General features: G+C 30.7%; 1 protein-coding gene across 1 annotated transcript in view; it reads left to right on the top strand.

Annotated features, from left to right (window-relative positions):
* Window positions 1-264: 264 nt before the first annotated feature.
* LOC129233446 (zinc finger protein 467-like) overlaps window positions 265-15,998 on the top strand; it is a 29,936-nt gene continuing 14,202 nt past the window's right edge. Inside the window, exons 1-4 of the mRNA XM_054867472.1 lie at window positions 265-328; window positions 857-896; window positions 3,896-3,954; window positions 10,859-11,704. Coding sequence (XP_054723447.1) covers window positions 265-328; window positions 857-896; window positions 3,896-3,954; window positions 10,859-11,704 — 1,009 coding nt within the window. The remainder of the gene's footprint in view (window positions 329-856; window positions 897-3,895; window positions 3,955-10,858; window positions 11,705-15,998) is intronic.

The following is a 15,998-nucleotide window of genomic DNA, read 5'->3' as shown; positions in this document are numbered from 1 at the left end:
TTGTCTTTGGATTATTTTGGGATTCGGGATGGGACGTTCATGTTCAGAAACGTTGTTGACTTTTATCGTTCATAATTCAAACTTTGTTTATCATTTCCTTTGAAAAATTTTTAAGGTTTCATTATCGCATTTATGAAAATAGAAATATTAGTACATTTTTCCACAAAGGAGTAAATATTAATCTTTCATGCTTGAGAGAACGATAAAACTGGAATGTCATGATATATTTGGATTTCGCGAATGGCAATTCAGGAGTGCAAAAAAATGGCTTCTACGCCAGAGCAAGTTGTTTGCACTCCAACTTTTGTTTTTCCTACAGCATTTCCAGGTGAATTTTAATTGTTACTTTTGTACTTTAAAAATATTGTTATATATAATATCTTTCCATGATCTAAAAAATGCCTCCAAATGCTTTAAATGAAATCTAGGACATAAGCACTCAAATGCCTTTGTTTGGGAATCGCGATCTCCTGCTGTGAGTTGCTAACATAGCGGGACCCTTCTGAACTTGACGCGTCGTTTGCAATTCTTATTAACACCTATATTTTTAGTATTTCCTATGATCTTGAATGACAAAAGAAAGCAGACATCATACTTATGTACTTTAAAAGCTGACTTGGCAATTTATGATGGATTTTTAGAAACCTAATAGGCATTTACCGTTATTTTGACAGCCTTTGTTGTCTGCAGGTTGTTGAGGCTCATTGTTTATTTTCTCACTTTCCGATGCATGAGTATAATGCAGATTAATGTTCTTATTCTGCACTTTCCTCAATAATTTTAGCAATATAAATGATAAAGGACTATATTATTACAGAAATGAGTGATTTTAACATAAATAATTTCCTACTTTCAGTTAATGGTTTTCAACTGTGGAAAGATGAGCAAAAAGGTAAGTTGAAGTTTATCGCTTTAAAAATAATTGACACCATTCTAATTAAATTTTTTTATCGATTTATGGAGTGTTGTGGGTTTGAAATTTTTCTAAGGAAAATTAAAAATCTATTACAAATTGCTTGTCAACAATTCGGCATATCCTAGTATTACTCTGAAAATCTTCGATGTTTCCTATGGTTAACTGTTATTTTCATAACATCATAGTCAAAAGATATTTTGTTTAACTTCCCAAGTGTTAGTTTTTTTATCTGATGGAATTTTCATTTGTCGAGAAATATTTGTTCTTTAATGATGTTATTTTTATATAATAAATTTTTTCCTGTATTTAATACTTTAAAATCTTTAATATTTCGTCTTCATATTTTGCACCCATATTTTTTTAAAAAAATCTTATGATAAAATAATTTGATCATTTAACTGGAAGCTTTGGAAAAATGCCAATTTTATTAGAGCAACAAAACATGCATAATAAATGTATGTTTTCTAAATTATACCTCTTATAACGACCACTCCTTATAAAGATCTTTTTCTCTGGGATGGAGATGGTGGTTATATCGAATGTCCGGTGTGTATGTTTTTTTTTGTTAATATGTCTTGCAATCGAGTTTTTCCCATACTGATGTGCAGTTTAATTGAAAAGAGTTTTTAATTGTAGGGGAAATACAAAAATAGGATAATATTAGTGATTTTTCAAACTGCATGAATAATCAGAAGTTCAGTACTTTGAATATCAGCTCTTCCTTAGGTGTAAAAACAACAATGGTTTTAAAATATGAAAAAATTTCAAACTTTTTGTGTATAAATTTTGCTGCTGTTTTTATTGTGCTTGTGTGTATATTTTTATGCATGCTTACTTGTTTAACATCTTGCTTTGCATTTGTTTCACATTTTGCATGATGTGGCTGTGACTGACTGTTTTCCCTACATCCTATTTGAAAAAAGCCCCTATTCCTGTGTATATTTAAAGCAAATCAAAAGCCTTTAAAATATGTTGTCAGTTAAGTGTTGCTCAAGTACGCAATTGGTAAAGCATACCTAATTTTTTTGATAGTTCAATGAAGATTTTGCATTTGCAACTACCCATCTGTTTTTAAATTCAAATTTTTATCGAGAAATGAAATATTTCCAAATGTTTTAGGCATTTTAGAACTGCAATGAAAAAGTAATTCATTCTTATTTTATACACACAAAAAAGACCAACCGCTATTCCCTCAATATTCTGTCATGCTAACTGTAACTTCTAAGCAAAATACACCTAGTGATACAGCGAACAGTGCCGGCCCTGTTTTTACAGTCTTAGGTCATGTGCTGTAATGTTTCAAATTTCAACCAAATTGATCTTTTGACGTTAAGACTGTCAAATAATTCTCCAAGTGCGTTTGTTACTAATTTTTTGTTGTTTTAAAAGAATAAAGAGCTAAATGAACCATGACCACAGCTAGCTATCCGAACATGTCAGCATCTTGGTGATAATGCAAGCTTTTAATCACTCGGTTGTGTTTTTTGGCAGAATTCATTATTAAAAAATGACTCCGCAAATCGGAAGAGCTATCATAAATAATATTCAACCACAGTTACGATATCTTGAGCTACGCTCCATAATTTCTATAGACTGAAGTCCCCACAATGTATTTTTAGGCCATTTGTTGGTTGCATTAAGAGGGGCTCACTATAGACACTTGTAACCAGTAAATCTCTCTGCATTACTGCTGTGGCTGTTACTGGTTCTAAATGTCAATTACTGTATTGCTGCTTCTAAACGTCAATAAATTACAGGGCTCGAAAATATCTGATATTTTGATATATGTCAGATATTTTGATATATATCCAGTATTTTCAATTAGCACAAACTAAAGTCTTCAAAATAGTAAATGCATCTTCAAATCACTCCTTATTTTCTTATATTATAATAGCAGTATGGAGACTTAAAGTTAAGGTTTCTTTCACTATTTATATCTAATATTGCAGTACGTCATCAATCAATTTTAATGATGTTAATTTCACATTAGCACTTTTACTAATTTTTCTTCTGTTAGCTACTTTTACAGTTATATGATTCATCATAAATAAATATAATATGCATTTGTCGGTGCACAGTCATAAGACATTTACTTCTTTTCTGATCAATGTTTAATATTTAATTGGGCACTTTTAAAATGTATTCAAATTGTCACGTTACTACTAATTTTATGAATATACAATACAAGTAAAAAAGTAATATTGTATTACTTTGTTATTTTATTGATGTATTAATACATCATAAAAATATAGTAAATCACTTCTTAGTTAGTTTTAATAATAAATAAAGAATATTATTGTGATTAATATACTTTTTATATTGAAAATACCGTGGTTGAAAAATAAATATCGAAAATATCCAAACATCATATTTTCAAAATAAATATCAGATATATATCGGCGAACCCTGGTGAAATATAATAAATTCATTTGATAAATGTCAAATAATTGTGAAATGATTAAGCAAAGCAATGTTTATTAAATTTGAAGTGAGAAATTTTTTTTATTAATTTTTGAGAAAATGTCGGCAGAGCTATTTCAGTTTTAACTTGCTGTTGTTGCAACTTATCGTTTAATGTGACTACCCATAAGGACACTTTTTCCCTTGTACCTTTTGAGATTTGAGTCCATACCAATGAATATTTACCAGGCAGTCATTTGACTTATAATGATATACTTTAGAAGTATTAGCTTATTTAAAAAAATTTTTTGGGAGTGACAATGAAGTAAATAATAAGGTATTTGTTTTATTTTTGAAATATATATATATATATATCAACCATTTTAAGTATGCTCCCAATTGTGCGTGTAATTTTAGATAAAATAAATTTCAATGTTCAAAACATGCTAGTAAAAATTTGAAATTCCAAATTTCTTGCTCCTGGCAATATTTTTCACTACTGGAGAAAGGGAAATCACCACAAATTAAGATGTTAAGCAAGTACGTTTTTACCTTTTGTTCTGTAGTTTGAAGCAAAAGTATATTTCTTACAGATGTTTTGACGATCTGCAACAGTTCTACCCCTTGGGATTATAGAGGTACTTAAATTTTTGCTGAATATAATATTTCTTTTGAAACTAAGTTTTGTATGTATCATATTTATTGATTAGTATTCTGTACATAGGTTATTATTAATTATTCAAATGATGAAATTACTTTATACAATTTTCTACATGTAATATACCTATTAAACTAGTTAGGATAAAATGTTAAAGAACTGTGTAATACAATTATCTTTTATGTACATATGTTTAATGTTATAGCCACTTTTTTGTGGGACCTGTGTTGAATACTTCTTTAAAGCATACATAATCTTAATAAATATATTAAGAGGGCACCATGTTTCCAGAATTTTTTTTTTTTTTTTTTGATTGTTTCATTTTTAAATAATCATTTGAAAAGTTTATTGTCAGAATAATTTTAGAACTTTTTTCATCATAACTGATGATGGAACTTTCCTGAATTTTCATGAAAAAGCATGCTGCATGTAAAGAAGTAACATTTAAAGCCAAGTTGAAAACTTCAAAAAAAAAACTTTTGGACTTGAAGTAAAAATAAGGTATGAGAAGATGCATGAAAAAGGGAGAAATTAAGTATGATAATAACAGGGTGGCGACAGATCAGGGAGATCAGGGAAAAGTCAGGGAACTTTATTAATCAGGGAAAAATCAGGGAAATATCAGGGAATTTCGAAAAAAATAATAAACATTCAGGGAAAATTGATAAAATGAAGAAAAAAATTTTTTTTTTTTGCTTTGCGAAATCAAATACCTTTATCTCCTATGCATTTTCCACCAATTATTTGTTTAAAAAAAGTAAAATTATTGAGGTGCGATTATACACTTACATATGTTTATGCATTTTTTTCCCCTTAAGGTCAAAGTATTGAATCTTAAGTTATTAACCACAGGATAAACTTCCTAAGCGTCTGTGTCTGTAAAGTTGTTTATTTTACGTAGTTTGAATTTTTCTGCCAGGCCTTTAATGCTACGTAAAATAAACAACCCTACATGCAAAGAGGAAGCCGCCATTAAAGCCTCTACTCATTGTCTTGAAGTAGCTTGCGTACTGTAATTACAATTTCAAGAAAAAATCTTTTTTTTTTTTTTTTTGTTTTTAATTGATTCTGCTAAGAGCTGAAAGGTATTTTACTTGGCATTTTTGATTAAATTATTAAAATTGAATGTTAAATGAAAATCAACTTTTGTTTTTTGCCATTTTATCTTTCGCTGACGCTTTAGATTATATAAAGGGTTTTTTTTCTTTTTCAGACTTTAAAATTCTTTAATTTTAAAACAAAGTTATATACTATAAATTATTAAATTAATTACTGTTTTTTTTACATTTCAATGTTTGTTACAAAAGATTTTTTCCGACTAATAATGAAATCATTTGAAAATGAGTTGTGTACACAAGCAAATATTTTTACTATTTTTTAATAGTTAAAATGCTGTATTCCTTCATTAAAACCTAAGTTCTTGATTAGAGAATAGCTCAATATGATTAATTGTTTAAAGGTACCAATTTGTTTTACATAATTATGTCCATTATTTATGTAAGTAAAACTGCATTATTTCTATACTTTTACAGTTACTTGTTATTCTCGCAGCAACAATTATGCTGCTTGAAAATTCAGTTCAAAATTATTTCCAAATAAACTTTTTTAGTTTTATCATGATTAGATATGTCTTTAAGAGTGGTTTTAATAATTTCTTAGAATTCTTATGTTTACTGGTTTCTGGAAGTAAAGTATTTGTTTTAGATTTCCTATAATATTTCTCCTTAGATATTTTAATATACAATTTTTACTAAAAAAAAAGCTTATTTTCAAAATTTATTTTTATTTAACAGCTTAAAACGTTTTAAACACTTCATTTTATTTAATATGCAATGGTGTTCAGGTAGGGTAAAGGAAGAAAACCATTATCCATGGTAACGTAAATCAGGGAAATTCAGTGAACTTAATCAGGGAAAAGTCAGGGAACTTTTTTTCGCCATTCCTGTCGCCACCCTGAATAAGGTTGAGATGAGTCAAATTTCTGATGAATTCAATGATGGTCTTGTAGATAAATCTTAATTATATGTAGGTTGGATCATAAAATTTACACAAATAGGTTATTAGCATGACAACTTTTTTCAATCACAGCTTAGTTGGAAAATAGTTTTCTACTTTACTTCACATTTAATTAGAATGCATTTAATTTATGCATTGCATTATGATATATATACAGTCAATTCGCGATAACTCAAATCTAAAGAGATCAACGAAAAACTTCAACTTATCGGAAGTTCAACTTACCGCTCGTTTTGGTTTTCAACATTTTAATATTAAAAAACCAACAAATATTTTAATATATGCATGTAATAGACAAAATTACAGAACTTAAACATTTTTAAGCGCAATATGCAAAATTTAATCAAAAATATACAAAGAAAAAAATCAAAAACATGGTTTTGATTTCGATACTGCTGGAACCACTTGAATAGAGCTGATTCTACTTCAGGAACGGTGCACATTTTCCTTCGTTTCAAATTCGGATTCATGGGTTCTACCGCTTTAGATGTTTCTCTTTTTTTCTTTTAATGTGATTGACAGAGTACTTGCTTATAGATAATTTTAATAATAAAGAAAACTAACTCTGTCTCTCAGCAAATGATCAAACTAAAGAACGAAGGGGAACACATCTTAACTAGGTCAGACTTTGAATAAAGGTACATACAGTTGACTTGACAACTTGACAGATTAAAAGCAAATTCATAGTCCAGCAACATGTCAAAGTGTAAACAGTACAGTACAACAAAAGAAAACAAGCTAACTTCTTCATCGCACCATAGACTCAACAGGTGCTTTTCTTGCTTTAGAGGTCTATTGTGCAGGAATTGAAAGTGAAGGTGGTTTATTTTTTTTCCCAAAGTCACTTCTTTCTTTCTTTCTTTCCTTTTTTTCATTCTATCGAAATGAATTTTGAGTCATCTTTGAAAAAACTTCGAGTTAAAGGAAGATATTGAGAATAATTAGCATAGAATTAACCCTTAGGGGTTGGGACTTGATAAGATCTTCGAGTTATAGTAATATTCGAGTTATCAGACTTCGAGTTCTCACGAATTGACTGTATTACATATTTTGAATCTCTGATAAGATGAATTTTTAGTTCATATTATTGTGTAACTTGCTGATTAAAAAAAAAGAAATATATATATATTTTTTGCCCAGTATAACTTTATATATTAAATAACTAAAATTTCTTAAAATTTATTCTGTATGATTAAATGTTATAGTGCCTTTCCCCTTTTTTTGGTACATTCCCCCCCCCCTTCTACCAATTAATTTTTTGTTCTAATTACCTTAAAACAGATGAGTTCAGTCAATAAGTTGTAAACAATCTTGTGCTAGGAAATCCAATCCATCTGGCCATAAATTTTTAAAATTTAATATGAAATTTTAATAGAAAAGGAGAAAACTGCAAATAATACTCATTGCTGGATAATATTGCTTCTTGCCAAATACATTTTGGATTTAGAAAATGTGAAGTCTCAAGGCATAAAACTGGTCAGTAAAAGTCAGTATTATAAAAATTGCTCAGTCTTAGTCAGTATTCACAAAATTTAGTCAGTAAAGTCAGTTTTTTTTTTTTTTTTGCAAATTTACTGAATAATTAATTTTAAGACAATATTCACTGTCATTTTTTTTTTAATTTTCAGATAAACTTTAAAAAATGCCAAAAAAAGCAATAAATTGCTATTGTAGCAGCTAAATTTTGCCAATCTGGTAGTCTGTTTTACTTAAAAATCTTTGCTATTATTTTATTGGATTAGAATGATCTAGTTTTATGGAATACCTAGCTATCCCATTTATTTGTACTTTTTCATCTTTATTTCTGTAAAAAAAAAAATCAGTGCACTCAGGGGACAAAGTCATTTTTCAATCGATTGCTAATTTTTTGCTCTAAAAAAATGAAGGGGAGGGGGGGGGAGGCAAGGATCGTTTACTTTTTGAAGTGGGGGGGGGGTGCCTGCCTTCCCCTTCCATAAGAGCTACCCATGCTTTTTAATTTATAAATGATATTTAAGGTTGAGAAACACAGTTACAATTGTTAATATGAACTTGTGATTCTGTTACCCTTAATTACTTCAAACACATGGTTTTCCATTGAAAGTAACAAGTTTTGCATTACCGATGTGGGGAGTTCATACTGGTTCCATACTTCATTTATCACTCCTTTAAAGTCCTTAGTCGAAAAACATTGACTTCCATTTTCATATAATTTTCTTGCTAGATGTTCCCAGACATTTTCAATTGGATTTTTGTCTGGACGAAACAGTAGGCAGTCCTTGACATTGATACTACATATTCGTTGTGTTAGCAGGGTTTTTGCTACGGTCACATGTTTTGCAAAATGTAATTCAATTACAAAAATCATACAAGGAATTTTCACTTTTTTGCTTGAATGCCTAATAATAGTGTAGAAAACCATGCACGAGAGAGGAAATAATATGTATGGTGATTTCAACTAAATCTTATTACAAATCTTACCCAAGATATTTAAATTACTAGTAAGTACAATAATATTTAGTATTACCTACAACTGAGCACTATATCCCCCCAATAAGTGCATTATTAGGACGAACATTATTAGGGAACTTGTACCATTTGAAAATCAAGCTTGTGTCCTCTCAATGATAAGTATAATTTAAAATTTTTATGTCAAATTGAAAAAGGAAAATAGCTGCTGTGTATTTATTTCTTTAAAGATATTATGGCTGAATTTTGAATTTAGTTATTAATGTTATTAATTGAAATAGAAACACATTGAGGTATCAAAAAAAAAAAAGATATGTCAACATATTCATCATCAATTTTCAATATTTTAGCATTTTTGCTAAACCCTGTGTTTTAGGCACATGAGTAGGTGTTTGTCTTTCTGAAATACACAGAGTGGTACTCCCAGCAACTCCTTTATCAGAATAAAATGGTTCTTCTTTATTATTTGCTTATAGTCATGGCAGTTTATTTACTTGCTAGAAATTCCCAAAAATGCTTGTCTATTGAATCCAAAAGCATCTGAAGCCATTGCTTATCCCCCATCTTGCCTGTCTACAAAAAAAGACTTTTTCTTTCGCTTCTTAAAACATGCCAGTAAAATTTTTATTCATCTGGTCTTTCCAAGTTCCACTTTTTCTCAGCACTAAATAACTTTGACAGCCATTTGTCACCCTAAGACGTCATTTTCTTCACTCAGTTAAAACGTAAGGTTTGTTGTGGTATTGGATTTAATTAATGAACGTTTTTGGCTTTTTGTAACTAGAAAATGAGCTTTCTTGACTATTAGTGAGTATTAGAGGACTATCTTATTCCAATACAGGATTTGCTGGGCGGAGCAAACTATATTTCAGGAAGACAAAGTGCCTACTGATGCATCCAACTCAACAGATCTGTAGTTCAACATGAATAATATCAATGTCATGGAACGGCCATCGGTTAATCCAAACTTAAATCCAATGTAAACGTGTGGCAACATTGGGCCCCAAAATTATATGAAACTGTTTGCCAATATTTTGTGACACTGGAATAACTTGGTACTTATGATGGAAAACCATCTGTCTGAAGTAACAAGAGGTAATGGAAACACAATTTCATACTTACATTTGTAACTGTGTTTCTTAATCTTAAATATAATTTATAAATTAAAAAGTGCAACTATAGGACACCCAACTTTCTAGTTTTCTTAATAAATTCACCACCTTGTGTTTTTAAAATAAATTACAATAACTTGTGTTTCACGTACCGTTTATCATTATACTTATATGTGATGGATGAATAAATCCTTCCATTCGTATTTTTACTGGGAATTGTATTTTATGCTTGTGTCTATATTTTTGGGGCCGGGTGTCAGTCAGGATGTAATTTTTGTATATGCAAAAATATTTGCTTATTATTAATTAAAACAGTCTTCTAAATATGCTCTGAGTTTTACTAAAAGATGCTTTTAACTAAAAATTAATAAGGTTAAGTGTATAATTGACGTGTTTTTTCCACTTTGTATTTCCTTTTTCTTAAAGTTCGTTTTCCACTGAGTTTTCAAGGAAAAAAATGTGAATGAAAAACTGCTCTTGATCACTTAATAATATTTTAAACAGTTGCAAGATCTTTTAATTTTTTTTCCTAGTTTCAGAAAAGTTTTTTTAACTATATAATAAATATATGAATTAAACTTAGCTTTCAGTCAAAATTTATACCAAATTAGCTGTACATTGTGTTGCTACACATTACAAACAAAGCTAGTATCTATTTCACTAAGTATAATACTCTTTTTTGTTATGCCAAAGTATGTTAATTTTTTAAATTTTAGTCAGTATATGATCAGTATTTTATATATTTTGGTCAGTAAAGTCAGTATTTTTGACTCTCCAAACAGTTTTATCCCCAGAGATAGTTCTTTTAAAAAAATCCCATGTACCTTTTGTGTTCTGTATAACTCAATTTGCTTTATTTCCAGCAATTTGCACATCATTGCATGCCGTTAGTACATGTTTTGGCTGATTTTGTGTGCTTAAAATGCTTACCATTCTGGTATCATTTTTGCTTTAGATGTATATAGTAAGAATTTTAAAAGAGACTATAAGGTTTACATGTGTGTAAAACTGAAAATGATGAATCCAAAAATTATCAAGCAATCAAGATTTCATTTACTGGTATAAAATGTATACAAATGTGTATAAAAATATAGAAAAATATCTGAATTTTTCAAAATATTGCAAATCCTAAGTGTTTCACTACACTTCGTGCATGGTTAATTGTCTACTATATGCATCTCTCGGCTATAAATGATGAATAATTTTAAAAAATGAAAAATATGTAAAGAATATTTGCAAGAAAAAGTCGGATGAAATAAAAAACATTCCGCTTTTTAAAATTTCATTTGAAAATTATTTTTTTTTTAGGTTTTGATCCTCGCTCACATTTAGCCAATTTTCATGTTGCTGCAGCTGCTAGCCAGTCTCAACCGTTACAGCATCCTGAAGATTCTAAACAAAAAGGAGTGAACAGAGTGGGTAGTTTAAAGAATCATCTAATTAACCAGAATGATTTCTCGACGGCTAGAAATTTATTAGTAGCTGCTGCATCGGCACCACCAGCATTTCCAGGGATTGATTCTGGGTTAAAAATACCCAATCCTAATTTAGACAAACAAAATCAACCTCAACCTCCTCCACAGCAACAGCAGCAACAACCTTCACAGCAGCAGCAGCAGCAACAACAACAGCAGCAGCAGCAACAACAACAGCAACCTCCACCACCTCATCCCCAACAGCACCAACACCAGGCTCATGATGACCAGCAACAGCCAAATCAGCTAGGTGAAAAAGAGCGTTCATGGCCCTGCCCATCTTGCAAAGTTCCCTTCAAACAGGCTTCTGAACTGCAGGCCCATTTGTCCGCTCATACTAAGGGTGAGAAAACGGTGCCATGCGATATTTGTGGCAAATATTTTGCCTCTGGGGACCGAGTCCGCATTCACGTCAAGGCTGCCCATGGTGAAAAATCTTGCTCTTGTGAAATCTGTGGAAGTGGATTCAGTTATCGCTGCAAGCTCCTGGATCACATGAGGACCCATACAGGTGACAAACCTTTCCATTGTGAGGTGTGTGGGAAAAGCTTTTCTCAAAAGAACCATCTTACTCGGCACAACATGATTCATACTGGTGAACGTCCATATCCTTGTGATTTTTGTGGTAGGGGATTCTATAGGAAGGATAAGTTAACAAGACATCGAAGGATCCATACAGGTATTTTTTCACTCACACATCTATGTATATAACCATTAAAATCATTTTAACAACATTCATTCTTTTAACAATTCATGTATTTTCTACAAGAGTTGTTCAACTCTATAAGACCGGGATGGGGGGAATTCTTTGCTAAAGTAAAGTCTTGACTTTTTCGACCAAACTCTTTGAAAATGGAATCGTCCATGATCATCCACTCTGAGAACCCTCGGCAGCTTTTCTTCAGTTCTTGTGTGTACTAATTGCAGTAGGCGTGGTAAGCTGTCACCTTAATCACTATCGCAGTTCGGGCGCACAGCTTTTTTCGCTATTGCCCTACTCTAGTTGCTTTTCTTGTTGGTTCAGCTGTCTGCGACATTTAGACACATGTGGATGATTACGAGTGAAATATCTGAAACAGCAAAAATATTCAAATATCTAAAGCACCTTTTGAATGAAAAATTTCAAAAGAAAAAAAAAGAACAAGTCGCCTAAATTTATAAAGTTAGAATGAATATATCAAAGTTTCTTCATTTCCCCTTCCTCCCGAAAAGCAGGCATCTTAAAAAGTTATTAGCTATCAATCCTTGTAGTTGTATTGCCATTGGGAATTGTACATCACTGTCACTTGTCCCATCAGTTGAAAATACTTCGGTTGGAAGAAAGGATCTTTGAGGTGGTCTCACAGCGTGGCTTTCCATCAGTTCCTACCCATATTGCTAATCAGTTTGTTTTTTGGATATCATGTTCAGCCTACAGCACAAATTGCCTAACCTTTTTAGTAGCTTTAGTTTTTGGAAAAATTTCCCCCGATTTCGTTTGAGCATAGCCAATAAGTTTTATTCTTCTTCATATAGGGTAAATCCATACAGGTTCGACGGATGGGTGCGCTTGACCATTTTAAATTTTTTTGAAACTCATATCTCTAAAAGCTGCATATGAAAGATGTTTAAAACTACGTTTATTTTTTCTCTAAACTGGACCTTTGATTTTTTAGAGGTCATAAAAAGTGGTTTTCGTAGACAAAAATGGGACTTTTACAGGGTGGCGACAGATCAGGGAGATCAGGGAAAAGTCAGGGAACTTTATTAATCAGGGAAATATCAGGGAATTTTGAAAAAATAACAAAAAATCAGGGAAAATTTATTTTATGAAGATAATTTTTTTTTTTTTTTGCTTTACAAAATTAAGTACTCTAATTCCCTACGCATTTTCTGCCAATGATCTGTTTAAAAAAAAAAGTAAAATTAATGAGGTGTGATTATACACTGCCGCATATTTGTGCATCTTTTTTCCTCAACGTCAAAGTATTGAATCTTACTTATTAACCAAAGGATGAACTTCCTAAGATTGCTTCTGTGTCTGTTAGGTTGTTTATTTTACCTAGCTTGAAATTTCCTTTTACGCTTTCAATGCTACGTAAAATAAACAACCATACAGGCAAAGAGGAAGCCTTCATTAATGCCTTAGCTTCTTTGCCTTTATTCCGTTGTCTTGAAGTGATTAGCGTACTGTAATCACGATCTCAAGAAGAAATCTTTGGTTTTTGAATTAATACTATAAAAGCTTAAAAGTTATCACTTCTTTGCATTTTCAATTTAATTACTAAAACTGAACTTTCAATAAAAAAAACTTTGTTTTTTGCCGTTATACTATTTGTTGCCACCGCAGATTATAAAGGTTTTCTTTTCTTAAGACTTAAGTGATTCTTTAATTTTATAACCAAGTTGTATTCTTTTATATGTTTTAAAATTAACTAATTGCTTTTTTTTCTTGCATTTCAAAGTTTTTTGTTACAAAAGCAATCTAAGATTTTTTTTTTTTCATTACATACTGAAATGATTTTAAATAGAGTTAACTTGTGTACTTAAGAAAAAATTTTTATATTGTTAAAATGCTGTATTCATTCATTAAAACCTATGTTCTTGATTAGAGAAAAGCTCCTTATGAATGGATGTCAAATGGTTTCATCTGTTTTGCATAAATATTCTATTCTTTCACTATTACTTGTTATTCTTGCAACAATTATTGTACTGTTTGAAAACTTAGTTCAAAATGACTTTAATTACTTTTTAGTTCTATCTTAAATACACATATGTTTTTAAGAGTAATTTTAATAGTTTCTTAAAATTCTCATACTAAGTGGTTTCTGGAAGTGAAGTATTTTTTTTTAAATTTTCTATAATCTTTCCATTGTAGAAAAATTTAATGTACTGTTTTGTAGGTTCCCCCGCCCCTCCCCAAAGATAGACTTGATATATTTTTTTAACCATTTTATTTAAAAAAAAGTAACATCTTTTGAAAATATATCTTTAGTTCAACAACTTTACACAGCTTAAAACGTTAAAAATACTGCATTTTATACAGATATACAATGGATTTCAAGTAGAGCAAAGAAAGAAAACCATTATCATTGGTAACGTAAATCAGGGAAATTTGGTGAACTTAATCAGGGAAAAGTCAGGGAACTTTTTTTCACAGTTCCTGTCGCCACCCTGTTTTAGACCTTTGCATTTTGGCCGAAATCTATTTGAATTATATTTATGGCAATTAATTTTACGCTTTGATGGTAAAGTGCATAAGATGATAGTCTTACCTGCTGAGTTACGTGGCTGTAACTTAATAATTAAAATAATAGCAACATGTTAAAGTTCAAGGTCAAATGTAAAAATTTTACTCATTTCAAAGGGGATAACTCATGTAGGGGATGGAAACACAAAGTGAACTATGGCAAAAACAAATCACTGGAACCACGCTAATTCATCAACTCAATCATCGGCTATTATTTATATGAGGACTAGAAAGTCACCCGTCATGGTATGACTGGTGAAAATTTGTTTCTACATTTGAACGCAGCAATTGCCTGTTTCGTCAAATTTTTGTAGTTTAAGTTTTAACCCTAACTCCAGTGGATTAACCCTTAACTTCAGTAGACAGTGATCATTGTTGACCATTTTTACGTTTCTTCATTTTCCTAAAATAACAGTATTACCAGTGAAACAGTTAAGTTACCGGATCGAGTTCAGCCTTGAAGCACTCGGGTTACTCAATCATCGGCTGTTATTTATATGAGGATATATACTGATAGATATGTATGCATAAAAAAAATATTGCTTTGAGTGTGAGTGACATGTTGTTCAGAAGAAAATTAGAAAATGCTGTTATGTGATTAAATTTTTAGAAATGCTAATTTTAAATATACAGTCGGACCTCCGTATATCGAACTTCCACATATCGAAATTTTCTATATATCGAAATCCCAGCAAATTTCTATGTTCATTACATAGAAAAATTGTTTCTATATATCGAAAAAATCTCTATATATCGATTTTCTTTTCGAGACATTCGTAGATTATTTTTCCACTTTAGACTGTTTGTCTCACGAAAAATGAAGGTTAGGGGAGAAAATTATGTTCACACTAAAGGTTACTACGAAACTCAGTAGGAATCTGAGGTTGAGGGGCGTGTAGATAGGTCGTTGTTTCGTTCTGGAGTTCTTAAATTCCCTCACGTTTACTTCAAATCTTAGTTGTAACCTGTAACGTTGTAAAATCAGTTTCAAGTTATCCCATTTGTCTGTTGATTATCATTCCTAGTCTTTTTAGCTGCAGTAAAAATCATTCAAGTGAAGTAGATTGATTTTTTACTTTTCTTCCGATTACATTGTCAAAACGAAAATCCCTTAAAGTTGCGGATCAAGTTGAATTGAAGAAGAATGAAGAAGTATGAAGGTGCAAAAATGTAATTTATGTTATTTTTTTAATGACTAACTTTTATTTAATCCGATGCTTCTCGTATGAATCAGAAATTGGGTTTCATACGCGTAAATTAGCTTTAATTTTAATGTTTTAGGAGATTTTTAGGATAAAATAAGATCGTTTCTATGTATCGAAATTTCTATATATCGAATTTTTTGCCGACAATTTGCTACTTCGATATATGGAGGTCCGACTGTAGTAAGTATGACTTTACCCAGAATTTTGGACTCAAAAGGAAAAGTGATGATTCATTAGATTAAAAATTTTATAATATCTTAACTTAATATATAAAAATCTTCTGTGCATACGTTTGTCACCATAAGGCTTTTAAACGGCTGGACCGATTTCGATCAAATTTTTTGTGTGTAATTAAGTTGTGGCAAGCATGGTTTCAAAGCGCGATGGACCGAATCCGAAACGTTTTTGTTAATGGGTTGTCAAATCAACACACTGATTCAGACTTGACGTCTCAGATTTTCATGATTTTTGTTATGCAGTAACATATCATAGACTTATGAAAAAATACCAAATTTCAGTCATGTAGCACAATTATTTTT

The sequence above is a fragment of the Uloborus diversus genome, unplaced genomic scaffold (genome assembly GCF_026930045.1).
Source record: "Uloborus diversus isolate 005 unplaced genomic scaffold, Udiv.v.3.1 scaffold_421, whole genome shotgun sequence".
In the NCBI taxonomy this organism is placed as follows: Eukaryota; Metazoa; Arthropoda; class Arachnida; order Araneae; family Uloboridae; genus Uloborus; species Uloborus diversus.
The sequence above is the reverse complement of the archived record's forward strand: the minus strand, read 5'-3'. Positions and strand labels throughout refer to the sequence as shown.